We start from the raw sequence: 21,975 nt of genomic DNA, 5'->3' as shown, positions 1-21,975 counted from the left end.
TAGAGTGATCAAAGATCTATTCTGTATATTAATCAGTTCAGTAAGGGAATGGAAGTTCCACCCCATTCTATGACTGACTCTTTTTAAAAGGTTGTGGCTCAGACATGGCACATGAAACAGTCTTCTCCAAACACGGTACACCCACAAACCAAACCGAGCATCGCTGATGAGAACAGCCCGTCATCGTTGTTCATGTGTCCAAGAGAAATTTGACTGCTTCTCCAGTAGAGAACCTGATGTCTCTCACGAAGCTTTCCGATGATTGTTTTAGACTTCACCCTTACACGGACTGTTTAGGGTTGACTACCTATCAAGGAAGCAAAATAAATGACTGTTCCATAGTGCAAGAGTAGTAAAACAACCATTTCTAGACTGCTATCTTCTCTTCAAATGAAACTTTTGGTTTACCCTAAACCGCATGGATGGTAGAGTATGGCACACTCAGGACTTGGGCTATGTAACAGATGCTATGTCATTGGCCAAAGCAATCTTCTTTAATCTACACAAATTTATTGTTTCATCAAAGAAAGGAATCTATTTAAAAAAAGAAGAAAAAAGTTGACTGTGGAAAGGATGAAATTGAACTGATTTTCTTTATTTTTAATCTAAAGAGTGTAAAAGGATCAGTGACACTGTAAAAGTAAAAAAAAACAAGTTACAAATTTTGTCTTTATATTTTAAGTAAACTATACATCTTTATACCTAGTTGGAAAATAAACTAATAAATATGAGTGTCTTTTTTTTAATTCTTTTCTTCAAGCATATTTTGGTTTATTCAGATCAGGTTTTATTGTTTATGTCATGATTCTGTTTTGTTGTATTAAAATCATGTATTTTCATTAAACAGAAACGACCTGTACATCACGTTGGAAAGGGGCGAGTTTGAGAGGGGTGGCAAGTCGACTGGTAAGAACATCGAAGTCTCCCTCATGGTCCTCGATGCTCATGGGAATCCGATCGACGTAAGTCGTCACTGACTATTGTTAATGTTTTTTTTTATAAATATATATTTTTTTAATTGTCTTTCAAGGACTGCGTATGGGGGGCGAGTGGGACTGAAGGTTCTCACATGTACCGCTCGGCGATCATGTACCACCAAAACTCTCCCATTTGGTCCGAGACGATCACGCTGGCCGTGCCGATCGAAAAGTACCAAGCCGCTCATTTACGCCTTGAATATCGACATTGCTCCAGTAAGTACTTCTTTTTTAATTTTTTCCATTATAAATTTAATCATTATTATTATTTATTTTTATTTTTTTAATAAAGCAAGAGACAAAGCAGACAATAAAAAAATCATTGGGTTCAGTTTTGCAAGGCTGATGGAGCCGAGTGGAGCCACTCTTCAGGTACGTTGTTTAAATACATAAAGAAACAGAAAATAATATATTTTTTTATTGCTAGGATGGGATTCATGAGCTCCTCGTATACCGTTGCGATGACACAGCAAAGATGAAGCCCCATCTTTACTTAATGATGACATCATCATTCAAAGACTTCACTTGCAATGGGCAGGTCCATTACGCTGCTTCGCACAAGGAGAGCGTTGTAATCAAAAGCCTACTATGCTCAACAAAGCTAACGCAGAATAGTATATAATTTTTATTATACAAAAAGTATCTATTCTTTTTATTTATTTTTAAAAAAAATTTCTATTTTAACAAAGGTGACCTTCTGGCACTACTCCAGTGGAAAGCGAAACCGGAAAGGATTCAAGAAGCACTGACTCGTGCGTTGCACCTTGACGGGGAGGAGCTCGTCAAATTTTTGCAGGACGTTCTCGACGCTCTTTTCGCCATGTTTTCGACTGAGGATGGCAACTCAACGCAATATTCAGGCCTTGTTTTTCACGTTCTTGTAAGTGGCATTATTATTATTATTATTTTAATCAAAATGCATTATATGATGTTTTTAAAAAAAACAAACTTTTTTTTAAATTTACAACAGGTGAGCATCCTTAGCCTGTTGAACGACAACAAATTCCAGCATTTCAAGCCCGTCGTTGATGCCTATGTTAAAAATCACTTTGCAGCTGCATTGGTTTATAAGTAATAATAATAATAGTAATAATAATAATCATAAAGCAAGAATACATAATAAATTTATTTTTTAGGGGCTTGTTGAGTTCGGTTCAGCACTGTGCCGATTGGGTCGGAGCTGTTGAAAAGCAGGAGCCGATCCTCAAGTGCTTTCGTTCGCTCGAGTCAATATTCAAGTTCATAGTTGTGTCTCGAATACTTTTCGCTCGAGCGACGAATGGCCAATATGAGGAGAGTTTCAACCGCGACCTGTACGGTGTTGTCGAACGGCTCAACGCCGTTCTCGCCTCGTCGAACCCAAACATCGTGAGCACTCAGGTCGGTCTCATTGAAAGCCTGAGTGGGACTTACGACCAGATATGCTGCGTACTGCCGCCCGTCGAAGTCGCAAGGCTAGTCGCAACAAGCCTCGACACCCTCGGGAGCAACAGGCCGCAATTGCTCAAGGCGAAACTTGTCGCCATGCTCGCCCTCGTTGAGGGGAAACTCTTCCAGAACAACGGTATTTATTTATGAAAAAAAAAAGAGGAGATAAACAACACAATTAACCATCGTCGTTTTTATAGAATCACGATCAATACTGCTAAATACAATCTGCAAGCATATACGACTCCACCTAGCTCGTAGAGAAGAGCTTCGTCTCATTCCGGATATTCTTGGAAAAATAATCAACTTCCTTTATAAACTTCAGAGGGTTGACGATGAAGGCGGGAAGGTCAGTTTTATTACATTTCCATCATATTTTGTTTTTAAACATTGAAGTAATTTTTTGTTTAATTAACAGGTTGATAATTGTTTACATCATGACATCGAGGTCGTCTGTATCAACATGCTCGATATTCTCGTGCAGACAGTCATTATTATAATTGACAGATCCACACCTGTCCTCGTAAGATCTGATTTTTTTTTTCTATTTTTTAAATATATTTTAAGTTTTTTTTCTTCTTTTAGGGGAGCCTAGTAGGATGCTTGATTGGATTGCTCCAGCTCATGAAACAGCCGCATTTCAAATGTTTGTCCTCGATTGAGCCAAAGAGGTTCAAAGAGCTCCTTCTCCATTTGCTCCTCGTCCTGCGCGACCTACTCAAGCAGGACGTCTTCCCCGAAGACTGGTCAGTCGTACGGCTCGCAACCAATTCGGTCCTTCTCAACACGATGGGCAACATATCGACTGTTATGTTTAAATCGCTCGGCTCGTTCGACGTCCAGGTCTGGAGCAACTATTTCAACCTGGCGGTCGCGTTTCTCACCCAGCCGTCGCTCCAGGTAGAAAAGTTTTCCGAAGTCAAACGAGAAAACATACTGAGCAAGTATGGTGATATGCGGGTCAAAATGGGCTTCCAGATAATAGACGTCTGGTCGAATTTAGGTAAGATATATAATTTTCTTTGCAGTTTCATTTTTTAACATTTTTTTCCCCCCTAGGAGAGCATAAAATCAACTTCATACCGTCTATGGTAGGGCCGTTTCTTGAGATAACTCTCGTCCCTGAGCCGGAACTGCGTAAGGCTACGCTCGGAATTTTCTTCGACATGATACAGTGCGAGTACAAAGTGCAAGGCAATTTCAAAAAGGTAAAAACATCCTAAAGATCAAAATCTCTTAATAGAATATTATAATAAATTTTCTTCAACTGTGACAGGTCGAATCAGAACTGATCGAGAAACTGGACATACTGATCAGTGAAAACAAGGGTGATGATGAGTACAGACAGTTATTCAACACAATGTAAATATAAACTTTATAATTTAAAAAAATATATATATTATAATTTAATTATAAATAATAAATTCAACAAACCTTGTTCTTTTGTTTCTTTTTGAAAATCAGGGAACATTTAAGCACTGTGTAAGTATAGAAAAAAATATATATAACATTTTATAAACTATTTTCTATTAATAAGCAATCATGTTTCTATGCTTTAATTGAAAAATTTAATTGATTTAATGAATTATATTTTATTTTTCTATAGATTGCTCGAGAGAGTTCAGAATGAGGAGCCGGCGTGGAAGGAGACAGGCTGGGTGTTCGTCACATCCGTGACTCGGCTTCTCGAAAGGCTCCTCGACTATAGGAGCGTCATACACGGCGACGAGAACCGCGACAAACGTATGTCGTGCACTTACAACCTTCTGGTAAATCTCACTGACAATTTTAATTAAATACGCCAACCTTGATGGTCTTTTTTTCCTTTCCTCAAGAACTTCTACAAGAATGAAATCAACAGGACGGAAATGTACGTACGGTACATATACAAGCTCGAATCTCTTCATATATCGGCGCAGAGCTACGCCGAAGCCGGGTTCACGCTACTGTTGTATGCCGACTGTTTGTCGTGGGAGAACAACCACATGAAGAAACTCGAGCTTTACCACCTCATCCTCTCCTACTTCGGCATGGCAAAGGTCAGAAATTTTTCTTTAGCATGAACAGTCCCACGAGCTAACAAGAAGGAACGTATTAATTCAAACTTATGTATTAAATTACAGTAGATGAAATCTAACATCCAATCTAAATCAGAAATCTTTTAATAATTTAAAACTTACAGTTTGAAGTGAAATTGAATCTAAATGGATGTATCAAACGCCCATGCAATATCAGAAATGTAACCTATATTATAACCTCCTTTATAGTCCTCATAAAAACTATGAATAATGACTTAAGAAGCTTAATTATTTTAAATAAACCTCTATCATAACAATTAATTGGTCAGCGGACCACGAAATTAGTGAACTCTTTCATAACCTCCACTATAATCTACACATCACCAAAAAAATTAGGTACATCCCAAGAAAAATACAATCTTTCAAGTAAAGATGGTCTTGAAATAAGAACATTTCTGTTAATATTGTTAAAAACCTATAGTTTGAAGTGTAATTGAATCTAAAGGGACGAGATCAAATGCCCGTGCAATATCAGAAATATAACCTGTATTATAACCTCCTTCATAGTCCTCATAAAAACTATGACTAACAAGATAGAAGCTTAATTATTTAAAAAAAAAAAAAAAACAATTAAGATTTCAAGCTTTTATTTCAAAGCCAGTTTTTGCAAAAGTTCTTCCTCAGGGTTAAGAGACGGGTAAATTCAAACTTACTATCGAGTATCCTGAATCAATTTAAAACCACTTTTTTACTTCGTCACAAGTATTAATAACTGGGCTTAGGGAACTTCTAAAAAATAGAAAATAAATGAAGAAAATTTGAATTTTACCTTTTTTTAAATATATATTTTTTTTAAATTGAAAATTAGGGATAAAGCCAGTAAGCAAAAACACCCATTTTACACTAGAAATGTAACCTCTATTATAACCTCCTCTAGAACTAACCTAATCTATTTTTTATAGCTTTACCCAAAGAAAAAGAAACACTTTTGGTACAGAAATGAGTAATTTTTCATGCTGTAGGACTTTTAGAGTCTAATTTTTAAAAATATCCTAATATTTGTAGGTCTGAAAGCTTTCATGCTTGCAAAAGCCCTTTGTTTCAACATATTAAATGTTATAAAGAGTCGTCTCTTTATGATTTTACTCTATTGTGCACTCTTATTATCTGTACCCTTTTATAAAGTTTAAAGCTTTTCAAAAGAAAAGTCTCTGCCTGAAAGGTTTGACACATACTCATTAGAACAATTCAAACAAAATTTTTCAGATTTGGGAAAAAGGTATACCTTTGCTTAAAGAGCTCGCTTATATTTATGAAGAGCGTCTTTTCGACTATGACGCCCTCGGTAAGGTCCTGCGTACACAGGCAAAATTCTTTGACAACATACTCCACCAGCCACGCCAGGAGCCGGAGTACTTCAGGGTCGGATTTTACGGCACTTCTTTCCCTATGTTCGTCAGAGTGAGTTTGGCGTAAATAAAATACAAATTATTCAAGGGATTTATTATCATTTTATTTTATTTTTAAGAATAAGGTTTTTATCTACCGAGGATTGGAATATGAAAGGATGGAAGCTTTTACCCAGCGTATTCAAACGGAATTCCCCGCTGCACAGATTTATTCAAAGAATACGCCTCCACCCCATGCGATCTTGCAATCGGATACGCAGTGTAAGTTCAATTTTTTTTTTTTTTAATGAATACATTTGCCTAAATTGCAATTTTTCAGACATTCAAATATGCAATGTGAAGCCATTGAGCGATGGACGCCTCCCGTATCGACGAGAGGCACTGTGCGAAGTGCCGGAGAAGATCACAAAGTTCTACCAGGTCAATGACGTCTGTAAATTTCAGCTCGACAGGCCGATACACAAACCACAGATCGACAAAGAGAATGAATTCAAGGTTTTCTTCTTCTTCTTATTTATTTATTTTTTTAAGTAAAAAAATTTTGTTTCAGACGCTCTGGGTAGAAAGGACTGTGTTGAAAACGGCACATTCGCTGCCTGGTGTCCTGCGATGGTTCGAAGTTGTTGAAACTTCGACGGAGCAAGTGCCGCCGATACGTTACGCCGTCGAGACGGTCCATTCTGTAAACAGGGACCTTGCAGGCCTCATCGCACAATATACCACAGAGCCGATGCGCCACACAAACCCTCTAAGCATGCGTCTTCAAGTATAACCAATTTAAAATTTTACAATAGATTTAATTTTAATTTTTTTTTAATTTTTAATTTAAGGGTGTAATCGACGCCAATGTAATGGGCGGTGTAGCCAAATACCAGGAGGCATTTTTCAGCCCTGATTTCATCCGCGCCAACCCTGAGTGGTCGCAGTACGTCTGTAAGCTGGACAACCTGCTTCATGAACAGCTCGAGATACTGCAAAGCGGACTCGTCATACACGGTCAGCTGGCGCCGTCAGACATGCAACCACTTCACCAGAGGCTCCAGGAGCGTCTGGTGCAACTCGCCGAGAATCTGAACCAGCCAATCGACATCAGTTCAATCTGGTAGTTGAAATATTTAAAAAGAAAAATTCTCATTAACTATTTCATTTTATTTTATTTTTTATTTTTATTTCACAGTCCTAAAGAGTCGAAACATCACGAAGAATATTCAAACTGCACCGTTTACTCACACATGGCTGAAGATGCATATTCGCAACCAACTGTAAATTTTATCATATACAATAATAATTTAAAAAAATAAAAATAAAATTAAAAAATAGAAAAAGTTTTATATTTTATTTTAGGAGGTGAACGAGATGATCGACACCAATGAACCACCGTTCGTACCTAGGCCGAAGTCGTATTCAGTCAACGAATTGTAAGTGGCTAACTAATTTCAATTATAATATAATGGTTATTTTTTATTATTATTACTATTATTTTATTTTTTTTATTTTTTTTTTAAGAGACGGCCCAAGGAGGCATCAGAGGTCTCATTCACGCACGATAGCAGTACAAAGTAGCAATGACGAGGCACCACCGTTGCCACCGAGAGGATTTAGTAAATATTCAGTTCTTTTATTTTTATACAGTCAAAACAAAATGCCATCTCCTTTTTTTGTTTTTGTTTTTATTTTTATGTATTATTTTTATCCCCCAGCACCAGACAAGAGGAACAGCTCGGCTGAGGTTCCTCCTGCTCCACCTAAACGACTCATACACAATCGAAAGGAAAACGAGTGGAACGATGATAACACGAGGGATTCTGGCTACTCAGACGCATCGCAGGTCCTGAACAACTTGAGCGTAAGCTACGAGGACTGGCAGATCCCAAATAGCTCGCCCAGCAGGGAAAACCAGCCGCCGCCTGTCCCGCCGAAGGCATCCGTCAACATGGACGACATCGTGCTGAATATAATACGAGATTCGCCAAAGCAAAACGGTGATGCGTCTCCCAAGGAAAACCAGTGAAAATGAGTCTTGTTGAATATTTCTAATATATTTAACTCATTTTTATTGTTAAAAACTAAACAAAAATAGTTTATAATGATTTTTGTTTAAATAGTATTTAATTTTTTTTCCAAACTGAACAATAAGAGAAAAGTAATCAATTTAAAAAAATCATAAAAAATCCCGTTATAACATACAGGCTATTTTGAAGAGAACCATTAGTGGACAAAATCTGCCCAGTTTTATAATTATCAATATTTAAAGGTCAAACTAAGATAATTTGTCAAACACAAAAGATTTCAGTGAGTCGAGTATTTTTATGGTGTCCGGAGGTCCTGATAAATCGGATGAATCTTGGTAAGGTTGTTGAAATTATGTGCCTGGATGCCCAATATGGATGGGCTATTTTGTTTGAGAGAGTCAGATCTAAGTGAATTAAAAGATGCCTTACTTGTGGATGCATCAGTTGGTTTCAGTGAGTCAAATTTAAATGAGCGAGAATAGATATGTAGCTGTTGGATGAGTCAATTTTTTTCAGTGAGTAAAATCCAAATATGTGAGGATGGATCTCAGACTATTGGATTAGTCAATTTGTTTTGGAGAGTTATATCCAAATATGTGAGGATGGATATCCGACTACTGGATTAGTCAATTTGTTTTGGAGAGTTATATACAAATATTTGAGGATGGATCTCAGATACTGGATTAGTCAATTTGTTTCAGAGTCATATCCAATTATGTCAGGATGGATTCAGATACTGGATTAGTCAATTTGTTTCCGAGACATATCCAATTATGTGAGGATGGAAAACTGAATACTGGATTAGTCGGTTTGTTTCAGAATCAGATTTGAGTGCGTGAGAATGGCTGTCTAATAAAAATGATAAATGGTGGAGTGAATGAGTTGTTTAATTTTTTTAAAAAGTTAGTTCTTACTCATAGTTTGTTGTTTCAGTTTTGTCAGATGAGTCAATTTGTTTCAGAGTCAGATTATAATGAGTGAGAATAGATGGCTGACTTTCAAATGATCAATTGGTTCCATAAATCAGATCCAAATGAGTAATAATAGAAGCCTGATGTCTTAATTTGTTTCAGAGAGTCAAGTGTGCGACAATGGATGATATCAGTCAATTTGTTTCAGAGTCAGGTCTGATTGGTTAAGGATGGATGTTTGTCTGTTAAACGAGTCAATTGTTTCAGAGTCAGATCTGATTTGGAGAGGATGGAGGTCCAACTGTTAATTGAGTCAATTTGTTTCAGAGTCAGATTGTAATGAGTAAGAATAGATGTCTGACTTTCAGATGAGTCAATTTGTTTCAGAGTCATATTTGATTAGGTGAGGATGAATGTCTGACTGTTAAATGAGTCAATTTGTTTCAGAGTCAGGTCTGATTGGTTAAGGATGGATGTTTGTCTGTTAAACGAGTCAATTGTTTCAGAGTCAGATCTGATTTGGTGAGGATGGATGTCTAACTGTTAAATGAGTCAATTTGTTTCACAGTCAGATTGTAATGAGTAAGAATAGATGTCTGACTTTCAAATGGGTCAATTTGTTTCAGAGTCTGATTTGATTGAGTGAGGATGAACGTTTGACTGTTAAATGAGTCAATTTGTTTCAGTCAGATCTGATTAGTGAAAGATTGATATCTGACTGTTAAACGAGTCAATTTGTTTCAGAGTCAGAGTTGATTGGGTGAGATTCGATATCCCAACTGCTAAACAAGACAATTTGTTTCAGAGTCAGATCTGATTGGGTGAGAAGTCTGACTGTTAAATGAGTCAATTTGTTTCAGAGTCATATTTGATTGGGTGAGAAGTCTGACTGTTAAATGAGTCAATTTGTTTCAGAGTCAGATCTGATTGGGTTAGGATGAATGTCTGACTCTTAAAAGAAGACTTTCAAAGCCTAAATCCAAATGTTCCGTAAGATTCTATCCACCGGCACGTACGACAATAACCCTCTATTGCTTGTTTTATTTTAGTAAATCCCAGATAATAGAAATAAAACACTAGTGCCAAAGTGAAAAAAGTCAATTGGTTCGCCAAAAGTCAACAAAAGGCAAAATTCCTAAATTAAAAAATAAAATAAGAATTATTATTTTTTTAACATATGTACAAAGTAGAGGTGCGTTTTAATTTCTAGTCAAAAAGGATGAGAAATTTGTCCCCACCCAGGGAATTTTATCATTTTTAGTAGAACTTTTTTTTTTATATATAGTAAATATATACATTTGTCGATTATTTTGTAATATTTAGACTGTAAATTTGATAAATTAAGAAAATTTAAATAATTTTCATAAGAAGTATTTAAAAAGAAGAAGACAAATATACATAATGTCTCTGTTAAACTATTTTAGGGTTAATGAAATGATAGAAATCTTTTAAAGTAAGTCATAAATTTTTGCTTTGTATTATTATTATTATTATTTTACATTTGGTTAAAAAAAAAGCATATTAATAAAAAGTATTTTGAGACAAAAAAAAAACCGACACATTCCCAGAAGGCTTTTTCTTTAGGAAATAATATTTTTTAAATCCGTTTTGTCTCAATTAAAAGAAGAAAAAATAATAGTAATATATATATTTTTAAATATAGAATATATACATATTTAAAAAAAATATATATATAAATCATAATGATATATTTTGAGTATTTTTGTGTGAGCTTCCTAGTCAGTTTTTTTATGTATGTATATACGGTACTTTTTGTTTCTAAAGAACCTTTTTGTTTGTCAAGCTTGTCTCTTGTCTGTTTGTGTTGTTTTTTTTAAATATAATTTAAGGGTTTTTTTTTTCTTCAAAGGAGAGTGATTAAAAAAAAAAATTCATTTTTGTAGTTTGATCATAGGATTATTTCATGTAAAATGTGAGTGTAATTGAACAGAAAGAAGAGAAAAAAGCTTATAAAAAAAATAAATAACTGTACCTGAATTTTTTTCCATCTTTTTTCTTTCACCACTTCCTTCTAGACGCATAGTACATCCCGGGGCTTATTTTCAATTGTGATGAGGATGAGGAAATAAACATAAAAAAAGCGAAAAAAAAATCAATCAAATATCATGTATTTATCTCCGCCAGTTTCGCCGATCTTTCCACGGGGTCAGTTCTTCTTGCCGCAGCTGCATGAACAATTAGAACCGCAGTTGCAATTCACACACTGGCAGTTTGCCCCTTGGCAACTTCCTGCAATAATAATACGAGTTGATTTAATTTTTTTTAATATTTTTTTTTCCAGAATGACATTACACGGGCGGTATGGTTGAATATACAGTCGAATTTCCACGTTGATTTACTATTACTATCAATCTGCAAAGTTTTATGCCTACGTATATTTTTGATGTTATAATTTTAAAAAAATCTTAGTTTATTATGTGTTATTTTGGTTTTTGTTCATTTAATTTTTTTTTCTCTCCACCAAATACTCCTTGATTCACTAATTCACTTGTTAAATGGTTATTATATAATTATACAACTATTCACTTTAAAAAAATAAATATCTTTTATGCATCTACTTTGAGATTTTATGTTTATTCACAATGTTGAAATGTTGCGTTGTTTGTAACACAAGTTAGGTCAGGTATATTTTATGGTTCATCCTACACATTAAATTTAGTAAAATTGATTAAAGCTAAAGATGTGTGTTTTGTAATCATTTTGTTTGTTTATTGTGTATTTATTTATTTTTTCTCACAGTCTTTCTCTAACAGGCCCTCTTACTCATTTTCTCTCTCTCTCTCTCTCTCTCTCTCTCTCTCTCTCTCATTAATTCAATTAATTCATTCACTCATTCATTTCCTGAAATTTTTTCCAGACAAATACAGGATACCCGAGCCAATTGGCTTCAATTAAGGCCGATCAAACGATCCCAATCCGGCGAGACAATTGTTTTATAACTACCTGATCCTGTTCCACAGCAAGGGTCCGGCATCACGTCTACGAGTCAACAATCGAATACGCCTCCACCCTCCGACGCTCGCTTAATAAACAGGCCCCAGTAGGTCAAAGTGGGAGAGAATCTGACTCATCGCGATTATCCCTGAGTCATGGCTCGATGAAATCGGGTCATCGATGATGGCATCTTTTGTTCTGATCAGATTATACACGCCGATAAAAACTAATTTCCCGTTGATTTAATTTTACCATTATAAAACCCAGATTGGATTTTTTTTGTAATTATAAAAAGCTTATTGTTAAGAATTAATAAAGCATTATTATCCCTGGAGCAACACTAATGACTCCTGGCTCATATTAAAACAAAATATTAAACTAAAAAAAAAAAATCTTTAAAGAGATTTTTTTAATGGGAATACCAAATTTTTCATCGTGTTCAAGCTTTTTTCTTCATTCTCATCACGATTATGAAACTCGCCAGTAGGTTGAGAGTGACGGCGACGAGGAGGAGTTTGACGGTGAGCCGGAACACCTTGCCGTCGCACAAGCACAGCCTCTCGGCGCCCAAGAAGTACAGGAGAAGGACGAGGAAGATGAACATGAACTGGAGGAAACGATCTGGCGAGTTTATAGGAGAGGAAAAAAATTAAAAACTTATTTTTCTTTCTTTCCTTTCTCTTAATACCCACAACTAAACCTGAAAGCGTTATTCTTAAACCCTCCGGCGCTCTCCTTCAAGCCGAATTGCTAGAAAATTCAGTGAAATATTTTTTATTGTATTTTTTTAATTACCAGTATTTTTTATTAAAAAAAAAAAAAAAAAAAACGTACAGAAGCAAGGCCATACAGTGCAATCCATTTCGCTTGAAACGCCAGGAAGCGTTTTTTCCTTTCTTCAACATCCTCTACCCTAATATCCTCCATTGAACTATTACTATTAATTTAAAAACAAAAAAAATTTTTTGATAAAGCCTAAAGGGAATGTTTTAAAAATGTGTACTAAAAATATAACATATGGTATTTTTAAAAGAAGTTATACTGAATTGTTTTTTCCTTCTGGAAAGATTTTCCTTTTTTTTTATCTCTTCGTCCTGACAAGAGTATGCGCCGAGCGAATTCGAGTCGTTGAACCAAGGTAACGAGCAGAAGAAATCCAAAGAAAAATCTGTGAGTTCAAAAAGGTCGACAATTATGCCAATATACTCGAATAATCATGTATAAAAATTGATATATAAAAAAATACCAGTGGAACTGTTTCAGAGTCGATGTCAACTTTGTTCTAGAGGGGGCTCAGGCCTGATACCTTTTATTAAAAAATTATCCTTGAATCGTCTTTAACTTTTTCACTGGGATGACTGTTCGAACCTGGTTAGAAAGGTGGTGGACAAGACCGAATTAGGAAATAAATCGTCTTGCCCATCCACTGTGCATCGATAACGAGTTGACACTCTGCTCTGATTATTGCTCTAAATTCCTCTGTCTTCCTCATTGGATCTTCTTTCATTTAAATTTAAAGCCATTTTGAAAAGGACTCGCCAAAATTTGCCAAATTTTCGACAGGCTTAGGTTTCAAAATGGCGTTTTTCCCGCCCTTCACAGAAACACGATATTATCTACTTAACTCAAATTTATTTATTATAAATAAATATTTTTAAAAAATGTACCTTTAAATTATAAAATTTCTAAATTAAAAGGTTTCAAGTTTTATTTATACAATAGAAAAAAAAATTTGTTTTTTTGTCCAACTTCATTACAGAGGCGAGAAATGTATAAGCAATAAAAGGAGAATATTCTCGGAGGAAAATTCTTATGAAATTACACATTTATTGAAAGGTTTTTAAAAGGAAAATTAATAGAAAATAAGCCCTGGAATTTCGATTAGTGGCCTGTTTTGTCTGAAAAGCCTCTTCGATCCTACCTGACGAGGGTTAGTCTTTCTCTATACTCGTTACCCCACTCGACCGCCTTAAAGGCCTTTTTCTTTCTTTCTTTCTTTGTTTCAACGTATTATATTGAAACGGAAAGGAAGCTGACTTTTCCTTTTGTAGGGAGGATTTCGACGTTGAAGAAGAAGAAAATCTCTTGGCCACGCGCCATTTTCTTAAGGTTAGTCGAACAAAATATTTATTAAAAACAGGACGTTTCTTCTTAAAAGTTTTGATTTTGCGTCAAAATCTATAAGAAAATCTCTGAAAACAGATTGGTAAGGAAGGATGATTAAAACTTTTTTTTTTTGTTACCAGAACCCTTAAACTAGACAAAACAACAAAAAAACTACTGGTCTAGACAAAACAATAACAAAACGCATGTACAAGTGAGATTGGAAAAAGACCACATATCAAAAACCGATTCAACATTATATAAAATCCATTTTTGTTTAGTGGTCTAATTGTCATAAATTACTCATTTCAATTAATTTATTCTTTTTATGTAAGGTCTTGGTTGAGAAGAAAAATGGTAAAAAGATGGAAAATTCAAAAGGTAGGTTGAGATGCGGGGTTGGTGTCCGAGTGGATCGAAGTTACGGTAGCTCAAACGATTAAAGCAACGGCGTTTCGAGCCGAAGGTCGTGGGTTTGAATCCCACTCATGATACTTTCTTTTTCATCTCAACTTCACTAACAACTTTCTGTGGCTACTTAAGTCGCTGAGAATCGAATCCTGATTACACATTTGAAAAATGGCAAAAAGTGGGAAAATTGGTTAGGTTATAGGTTGAGATGCGGAGTTGGTGTCCGAGTGGATTGAAGTTACGATAGCTCAAACGGTTAAAGCAACGGCGTTTCAAGCCGAACGTCGTGGGTTTGAATCCCGCTAGTGACACTAAATTTATCATCACCAAGACACAATGTAAAAAAAATACATTTGAAAGAAATTAATTAAATTTTTAACAAACACTGCTGTCATTGGTTCTATTTCAGCATTGCCCTTACAACTTTCCGATTCTCAAATCACCTAAAAATGTTGCAAGGATTTTGTATGTGTAGCCTCATTTTAAGCAGTTAAAATTAAACAGTTTGATATCGTAATGAGGGTACTATTATGCGGGATTTGGCAGTTTTCTGGCTTATTGTACTTTCCTAATTCCCTACTCATTCCTTCTTAGATGTATCAGATCATTGACTGTTGCTGCTACAATTTCATTCCTTAGGTGTTTTCTGTACGTTAGGTTAAATCTCCATTGAGCGTTGCTTCGCATTCGAAGATAATATGGGTGGCTGTTTCCTCCTCTTCATTACATAATCTGGAGATGGGATCATCGTTGTATATGTCCATGTTGTGTAGATGTTTTCTCAGATGCCAGTGACCAGTTAGTAGTCCTACAACTCATGAGTCTAGCCCTCTCCAATTGCAGCAGTGAGTTTGCCAGTCTTGGTGAGGGTTGTTTCATCATAAGTTTACTGGTCTAGCGCGATCCATTGTGTGATGGCGGATTCTATATTAGTTTTTGTTATTCCAAGTACAGGTTCAAGGCCTATGTCTTGCAGATCTTCCTCTGGCCAGTGTGACTGCTTTTTCATTACCCAAAATTCTTTTGTGCCCTGGCACCCAAGACATCATCAGGTTATTGTGTTTCACAGATGATATGAGTGGTTGTTTCCTCCTCCTCATTATATAATCTGCAAATGGGATCATCGCTGTATATACCCATGTTGTGTAGATGTTTTCTCAGATGCTAGTGACCGGTTAGTAGCCCTACCACTCCTCTAAGTTTGGCCCTCTCCAATTGCAGCCTTTTGCCAGCCTCAGTGTGGGTTGTTTCATCATACGTTTACTATTTCTAGCACCGCTAGAGTTTATCCACTTATCCTTTTGTTTTGCTTGGATCCATTCTGCGATGGAGGATTCTATATTTGTTCTTGTTATCCCAAGAATAGGTTCAGGGCCTATGAATGGTCTTGCAGATCCTCCTCTGCCCAGTCTGTCTGCTTTCTCGTTACCCAAAATTCCCTTGTGCCCTGGTTCACACCAGATATCATCAGGTTGTTCCCCAGGTTTTGGAGATTTTGGATGCATTCACTGACTAATTTTGATGTGATTCTTTTACATGCTAATGCTTTAATGGCTGCTTGGCTATCACATGAAGATGTTTTTGCCAGTGTAACCTCTTTTTAGATTTTCCAGTGCACAAGCATTACTGCCATGTATTTTTGCTTGAAAGACCGAAGTGTACTTCCCTAAGTTTGATTGCTCATGTTTTGGGCTTGTACAGAAAACGCCTGATCCGGTTCCTTCGTTTGTTTTGGAGCCATCTGTGTACATATCATTGTATCTAATGCTCTTCTGTGTTCTTCCTCTCATTTATAGTCCGTTGAGACTTTATAGGAAGTTGTGAAGATTGTTTCCGGGATCATATAATCAGTCCCCATTTATATTAAGGGGTGTCTGATTTTGTTGATTATGGTTGTATTCCCGAATTGTTTAGTTCCTTTCCATTTAATTGTTTCTAGAGCCTAAGTGAGCTTTTCCTAGCCTCTCCTAGTATGAACATTTCCAGTGGAGGTAGGTTTAGCAAAGTTTCTAATGCATTTGTAGGGGTTGTTCTCATTGCCCCATACATAGGTTTTCTAGTCTTTGTATGCTGCCTAATGTTTGGGTAGCTACTTTTTGTTGAGCTTTGTTCCACCATATTAGTGATCCATAGGTTATTCTGGGTCTTAGTACTGCCGTGCATAGCCAATAGGCCATTTTCGGTTTTAGTCCCCAAGCATACCGCATTCATGACTCTTCCATCGGGTTTAACTCATAAACGGTCGATCCTATCAAAATTTTCCTTTAAATAAAATCGGCATGAAATTAGCTCTTGAATCGAATTTTACAATAAAATTAATTAAGGTTTTTAGTTGAGATGAAAAAAAGTTAATGGCACGAGAGATGTATGATATTTATGTGAATTGACTAGTTGATATGATTTTGGTTACCCAACCTTGGCTGTTCAAAATCAGCCCGATCAGCCAAAAAGCCCTTTATTATGGGGCCTGGGCAAAGCGTACCTCTACTGTGTTTCACGTCTAAACAAAACTTTGGCTTTTCTCCAAAAATATCGAATTGGTCTAATTTCGATCTACACTATTTCTTGGCTGTCTTATATCAACTAAGGGCTTTGGATTGTTGAGGTTTAACAGAAAATGAAAAATCATCAGTATTCCATCATATTTGGACATTCTCACCCTGAATGGACACACAGTAAAACATCTTTGCAAAATCAGCCTTTTTATAACTTGCAATAAAAAGAAACGTAATGCCATTAGTTACATAGTTTGACTTATTTAGGTGAATTGACTTCAAACAATTTTTTAGAATCTGGCCAAAATAATGGCTCTCCGACGTTAACCTCCTATATTTTTTACGAAACGACTTAATTTTAATTGTGCAGAACTAGAGAGAAAATTGAATGACATTTGTCATATAGGATGAGTGATTGGACCATAACCAATTGGTCGAATCTTTGACACTATCACCCTTGGCTCTTCGAGATTCAACGATAAGAAAGTGTCTTCCTATCAAATTGCTTGGAATAGGTCACAATGTCGATAAGTGATTGGTCTACAAAGTATGACTTATGTTAGTAGGATTGAAGATGATCGAATCTTTGGACAGGGGCAGTCTTGGCTATCCAAAATTAACCAAATGTAAACTTTTCGGCATCAATTTGATAATTCTGTGTAAGGCGCAATTCGCATAGTATGTCGTCATTATGTGTACCCAACCAATTGATCAGACTGAGTCTTGGCTGTCCAAAATAAACCATGTACTGGATATTTTAATACAAAAGATTTTTGTTGCTTATAATGTAAATGTTTGCATTGGCCGCATTGTACCACTTCTTTATGTATCTTAGTTTATTGGTATTTAATTGATCAAATTTTGATCATTTAGCAAGATTTTTTTCATCTCAACTAAAAACCTTAATTAATTGTAATGTATTAATTGGTCAAGCAGACCACGAAATTAGTGAATTTACAATAAAAAATGTAGGATTCTCATTTAAAATCAAAAAAGTTAGCATCATTTCCCAGCTAGATGAGAAAGTTACGTTGAATCCATTAGGACCAAGCGATTCCTAGCCAAAATTAAATTTGGGCTTGTATAAGACCATTTTTTGCTAAATTGAACCGTTTCCGAATTACACCCTGTATATAGGATATATTTTTTTAACGTAAAATATATAATTATAAGTAAAATGTAAAATTTTTAGTCTACTTTTGGCGTGAATTTAAATTATTTAGTAACATTTCCCTTCAAAAGTTGGATTTTGGCCGAGTGTGATAACACCCGCTGACTTGTGACTGACTACCCTCGTAAAAAGGGCCCCAATAAATAAATAAAGTCAGTAAAAGGGCGTGACCGAGGGCCAGGTAGAGGAAGGCAGAGGAACGCCCTCGCACCCTGGGACGTAAGGACCACCCTGGGTCTCTCGGCCTGGGAACAGGTCATAAAAAGGGGCCCGGGTATGGCGGAAAATGGGAATAAACGACTACCGACTGAGGAAGACCAATCCAGGTATCCGGGTGGACCGACGAACCATTGGGCAGGTGGAGCGGATCACCTGCGCCGTAAATCTGCGTAAAGAGCCCGACGTAGACGTCCTACCCAACCGAGGACGGAAAGAGGGGCAGGTGATACAACTTTAAACTTAGATAAGTTCGCCTTTATAATAGAGGAAATATTGAAGTTTTACATTGCGTCTTTGATATGGTATCTGAACGCACTATACCTATCTGGTTACTGAACCGCCAAAGTAAGAAGAACAAAATCATATTTGAATCAGAATAACCTCAGCTCAATAAGCTCAGCTAACCTTACAAGGATTTTTTTGCCAGTGTATCTATTAAGTTTTTCCAGAGCACAAGCGTTGATGGCATGTATTTCTGCTTGAAAGATCGAAGTGTACTTCCCTGTTTGATTGTTCATGTTTGCTTGTACAAAAAATACCCGACCTGGTTCTTTCGTTTTGGAGCCATCTGTATTCCATATTATTGCATCTGATGCTCTGCTGCGTTCTTCCTCTCCTTTATAGTCCAGTGAAACTTTATAGGATGTAAAGAATGTTTCCGGGATCATACAGTCAGTCCCCATTTCTAAGAATGGGTGGCTGATTTTATTAATCATGGTTGTGTGCCCGAAGCTAGTTACTATCCAATTTGATTGTTTTTGGAGCCTAAATGAGCTTTTCCTAGCCTCTCCTTGTATAAATAGTAGGTTTAGCAGAGTTTCTAATGCAGTTGTAGGGGATGTTCTCATTGCCCTATGATAGGTTTGCTAGTCTGCCGAATGTTCGTTGACTTTTTGTTGAGCTTTGATCCACCAGATTAACGATCCATAGGTTATTTTTGGGTCTTATTACTGCCGTGTAGCCAATGTGCCATTTACGGTTTTTAATCCCCAAGATTTGCCTAGGATTCTTGCGGTCATCAGCGATATTTTATGTTTGCTATAGTGTGTTGCAAGTCAACTTCTTATTAAAGATTATTCCTATTTAACCTCATTTTTTAGTTGAAGCATTTCATTATAAAAATGTAAGCTTGTATTTCTAAAATTAAACTGTAAAATATATACAATAAGTAAAACAAACATATTTATCACAAACGATTAGATTTTGAACAAAAATTATACGGCAACACATTTTTACATTCTTCCAATGTCGTATGATGGAAAAATGTAGCAAAATTGTGTTAGAAATAAGTCCTGTTAGTGATATAGATTCCAAATGATGCAGAAATGAAGTGAAAAAATGAAAAACAATAAAGTATGAGAATCTGCTTTAGATCATATCTTCTTCCTGCTTTGTTACACCTAATGCAGTTTCTTCCAAAGAATTTCCTTCCGGCAGTTTGTCCATTCTATTTAGCTTCACTAATTTTGTGGTCCGCTTGACCAATTAATATATTACAATTAATTAAGGTTTGTAGTTGAGATAAAAAAGTCAATGGCACAAGCGGGATTCGAACCCACGATCTTCAGCTTGATACGCCGCTGCTCTACCACTTGAGCTATCGTGACCTCGATCCACTCGGACACCAACTTCCCATCTCAACCGCACCTTTTGAATTTTCCTTCCTTTTTTGAAAAATGGCAAAAAGTGGGAAAATTGGATAGGTTATAGGTTGAGATGTGGAGTTGGTGTCCGAGTGGATCGAGGTCACGATAGCTCAAGTGGTAGAGCAGCGGCGTTTCAAGCCGAAGATCGTGGGTTCGAATCCCGCTCGTGCCATTGACTTTTTTATCTCGACTAAAAACCTTAATTAATTGTTCTATTTAGCTATAAATTGTCAAATTTAACCTCTTTGCCTTGAACTTGACATTCTTCGAAAATGGTGCAACGCATAGGACAAACTGAGAAGGAAAGAAATGACCACAATTTTATGGGAAATTTTCTTTGTCAAATATCACCTACCGATTAAGATATTTTAAAAATTATTTCTGTGAGTTTAAACAACATAAATGTTTACAAATGGATGTAATATTTAATAATTAGAGTAAGGTAGTTTTGATATAAGTAAATAAATTTAGTTAAATGTTGTTCAATGTTGCAAGAAATAATCTACTGTTACGAGTTTAGAAGTTCACTAGAAACAATAAAATTGAGGATTATGGTCATCCTTGAACCATGCAGCTAAGACAGACACAATAGACAGTTTTGGACAAAATATTAGAATATTCCAAAAGAGATATGCTAATTTTATACACGATTAATTATTCTTTTCACCTAAGGCTTTTGGTCGAAATGAAAAATTACTGTCACGAGCGGGATTCCAATTCACGACCCACTTTCCTCTAACCACTTGAGCTATTTGGGGCCCTTAGAGCAGCGGTGTATTGAGCTGACGGTTGTGGGTTCGAATCTCACTCGTGACACTAAATTTTTCATCACCAAGACCTTACATAAAAAGAAAAATTAATATGGTCGTCATTTATGACCTCTATACAAATATGGATTAATTTATACTCAATTTTTGCCTTTTTTTCCCCTATCCGGTCTATAAATCGACTTTTATGAAATGTCTGAAATGAACAATGCTGCTGAATCACGAAGGCATTTAGATTTCCAGAATATTGACAACAATTAAACAAATTTACCACCTTACAACAACAGGAAGAATGGCGTAAAACACCTTTAGCAATTCACTGATATCGGGTTGTCCGGAAAATAATGCAGGATTTTAAGTTTTCATTAAAAAAATCTATATAAAATATTCTGTTTACGTTTACAGGATTACTCATTTGTATGAATGTCAACACTTATTAATCCTCTTCCAAATGATATTGTTTGTTTNGGGAAATTATTTTGATTAAAGAACATTGCTTTAAAGTAACTAGTTTCTTTTTTTTTGTTTAATACCAAAATCCTGCATTATTTTCCGGACAACCCAATATTTTAAATAATCAACACATCCCGAATATTACATTATGAAAATAAAATGTCATTAATTATAATTACATCATTGACATAAATCATCAGGTGTAAAACCTGCTTGTTTAATATATGATCGAGTTGTGAAATAAATCCTCAATCCCTTATCCGCCCACTAATCCTTAAATCTGTCGGTAGTTCAATAAAGGATCAGTTAAAGTGTTTGCATTTGTTTTTCAGTATTTCGATATAGAATGGAGTTAAAACAGGCCTCCTGGCCCGTACACGTGTGCATATGTACGAGAGGCCCAGCTGAGATCGTGTGTACGAATACGCAGTGCTCTTTCTCATCGCACGGTAGAGTGAGGAGACAGTGCCCGTCCCATCCGAAAGTACGATTCCTATTACATTCTTTTTATTTATTTATTTAATTAATTAATTTTTTTTTAAGGTGACATTTCTCTTGGACCTCGTGCATTGCCCGTGGTGTGGGACAGACTGTGTCGAGCAACAGCCGGATGTACAGTTGTCACCTGCTCCCCCTGTTTGCGAGCCGGTGGCAAAGAGTGCCGAAGACAGAGGAAGGTTCAGGCCACAGCTCACAAGAAACACAAAGCCGGCTACGCGCGAATTCAGAAATGCGTACAAACGCGTCAGACACTAGAAGTTGCGAAAGAGGAAAATAAAACCACGCACCGCAACCTGCCTATATATGCCTCCCTATATAAGGATGTTCGCCCTGGAAGGAATAAAATGGGCTATTAATCTTTCTTTTTTTTTAAATTTTTATACAGTATACATTTATATATGTTTATATACTCTTTAAAAATTATTATTTTGTTTGAGAACTTAAGTACTGATTGTAGTGCGTGTTGAGTTTGAATTTGGCAATAAATTCTTGTTATGTA

General features: G+C 36.0%; 3 protein-coding genes and 1 non-coding gene across 9 annotated transcripts in view; 3 read left to right on the top strand and 1 right to left on the bottom strand.

Moving 5' to 3' along the window:
• LOC106670791 (dedicator of cytokinesis protein 3) overlaps window positions 1-7,936 on the top strand; it is a 25,848-nt gene extending 17,912 nt beyond the window's left edge. The window contains exons 13-36 of one of the 2 annotated variants that reach the window (XM_014401382.2): window positions 848-962; window positions 1,031-1,193; window positions 1,270-1,349; window positions 1,405-1,591; window positions 1,667-1,857; window positions 1,948-2,048; window positions 2,114-2,541; window positions 2,606-2,754; window positions 2,824-2,928; window positions 2,991-3,408; window positions 3,465-3,613; window positions 3,682-3,767; window positions 3,870-3,887; window positions 4,012-4,174; window positions 4,241-4,444; window positions 5,690-5,884; window positions 5,952-6,093; window positions 6,152-6,327; window positions 6,383-6,598; window positions 6,663-6,934; window positions 7,010-7,094; window positions 7,177-7,250; window positions 7,339-7,433; window positions 7,533-7,936. In XM_014401382.2, coding sequence (XP_014256868.1) covers window positions 848-962; window positions 1,031-1,193; window positions 1,270-1,349; window positions 1,405-1,591; window positions 1,667-1,857; window positions 1,948-2,048; window positions 2,114-2,541; window positions 2,606-2,754; window positions 2,824-2,928; window positions 2,991-3,408; window positions 3,465-3,613; window positions 3,682-3,767; window positions 3,870-3,887; window positions 4,012-4,174; window positions 4,241-4,444; window positions 5,690-5,884; window positions 5,952-6,093; window positions 6,152-6,327; window positions 6,383-6,598; window positions 6,663-6,934; window positions 7,010-7,094; window positions 7,177-7,250; window positions 7,339-7,433; window positions 7,533-7,843 — 4,123 coding nt within the window. In that variant the 3' untranslated portion in view covers window positions 7,844-7,936. The remainder of the gene's footprint in view (window positions 1-847; window positions 963-1,030; window positions 1,194-1,269; window positions 1,350-1,404; window positions 1,592-1,666; window positions 1,858-1,947; window positions 2,049-2,113; window positions 2,542-2,605; window positions 2,755-2,823; window positions 2,929-2,990; window positions 3,409-3,464; window positions 3,614-3,681; window positions 3,768-3,869; window positions 3,888-4,011; window positions 4,175-4,240; window positions 4,445-5,689; window positions 5,885-5,951; window positions 6,094-6,151; window positions 6,328-6,382; window positions 6,599-6,662; window positions 6,935-7,009; window positions 7,095-7,176; window positions 7,251-7,338; window positions 7,434-7,532) is intronic. The other variant, XM_014401383.2, reaches the window with a different exon arrangement.
• Window positions 6,837-12,798, bottom strand: LOC106670795. Of its 2 annotated transcripts, XM_014401390.2 has the most exons (4): window positions 12,545-12,798; window positions 12,403-12,460; window positions 12,133-12,331; window positions 10,863-11,005 (listed from the first exon to the last, which is right to left on the bottom strand). In XM_014401390.2, the coding sequence occupies exons 1-3, from the start codon at window positions 12,635-12,637 to the stop codon at window positions 12,150-12,152; spliced, it is 333 nt and encodes a 110-aa protein (XP_014256876.1). In that variant the 5' UTR covers window positions 12,638-12,798; the 3' UTR covers window positions 10,863-11,005; window positions 12,133-12,149. The 2 variants fall into 2 exon arrangements, 1 of the variants encoding a protein (XP_014256876.1); XR_002910451.1 differs by lacking the exons at window positions 12,133-12,331; window positions 12,403-12,460; window positions 12,545-12,798 and adding exons at window positions 6,837-7,092; window positions 11,720-11,825 and having other exon boundaries at window positions 10,749-11,005.
• Window positions 12,735-21,975, top strand: LOC106670794. Of its 4 annotated transcripts, XR_001341126.1 has the most exons (4): window positions 12,746-12,880; window positions 13,762-13,819; window positions 21,308-21,459; window positions 21,519-21,975. XR_001341126.1 is itself a non-coding variant. In XM_014401386.1 (3 exons), the coding sequence occupies exons 2-3, from the start codon at window positions 21,322-21,324 to the stop codon at window positions 21,729-21,731; spliced, it is 351 nt and encodes a 116-aa protein (XP_014256872.1). In that variant the 5' UTR covers window positions 12,735-12,880; window positions 21,308-21,321; the 3' UTR covers window positions 21,732-21,975. The 4 variants fall into 4 exon arrangements, 3 of the variants coding, with proteins under 3 accessions (XP_014256872.1, XP_014256875.1, XP_014256874.1); XM_014401386.1 differs by lacking the exon at window positions 13,762-13,819 and having other exon boundaries at window positions 12,735-12,880; XM_014401389.2 differs by lacking the exon at window positions 13,762-13,819 and having other exon boundaries at window positions 12,764-12,848.
• Trnae-uuc lies at window positions 19,855-19,927 on the top strand. The gene has a single exon. It is a non-coding gene; the product is annotated as a tRNA-Glu (tRNA).

The sequence above is a fragment of the Cimex lectularius genome, unplaced genomic scaffold (genome assembly GCF_000648675.2).
Source record: "Cimex lectularius strain Harlan isolate CLEC.00 unplaced genomic scaffold, Clec_2.1 scaffold248, whole genome shotgun sequence".
Taxonomy (NCBI): Eukaryota; Metazoa; Arthropoda; class Insecta; order Hemiptera; family Cimicidae; genus Cimex; species Cimex lectularius.
The sequence above is the reverse complement of the archived record's forward strand: the minus strand, read 5'-3'. Positions and strand labels throughout refer to the sequence as shown.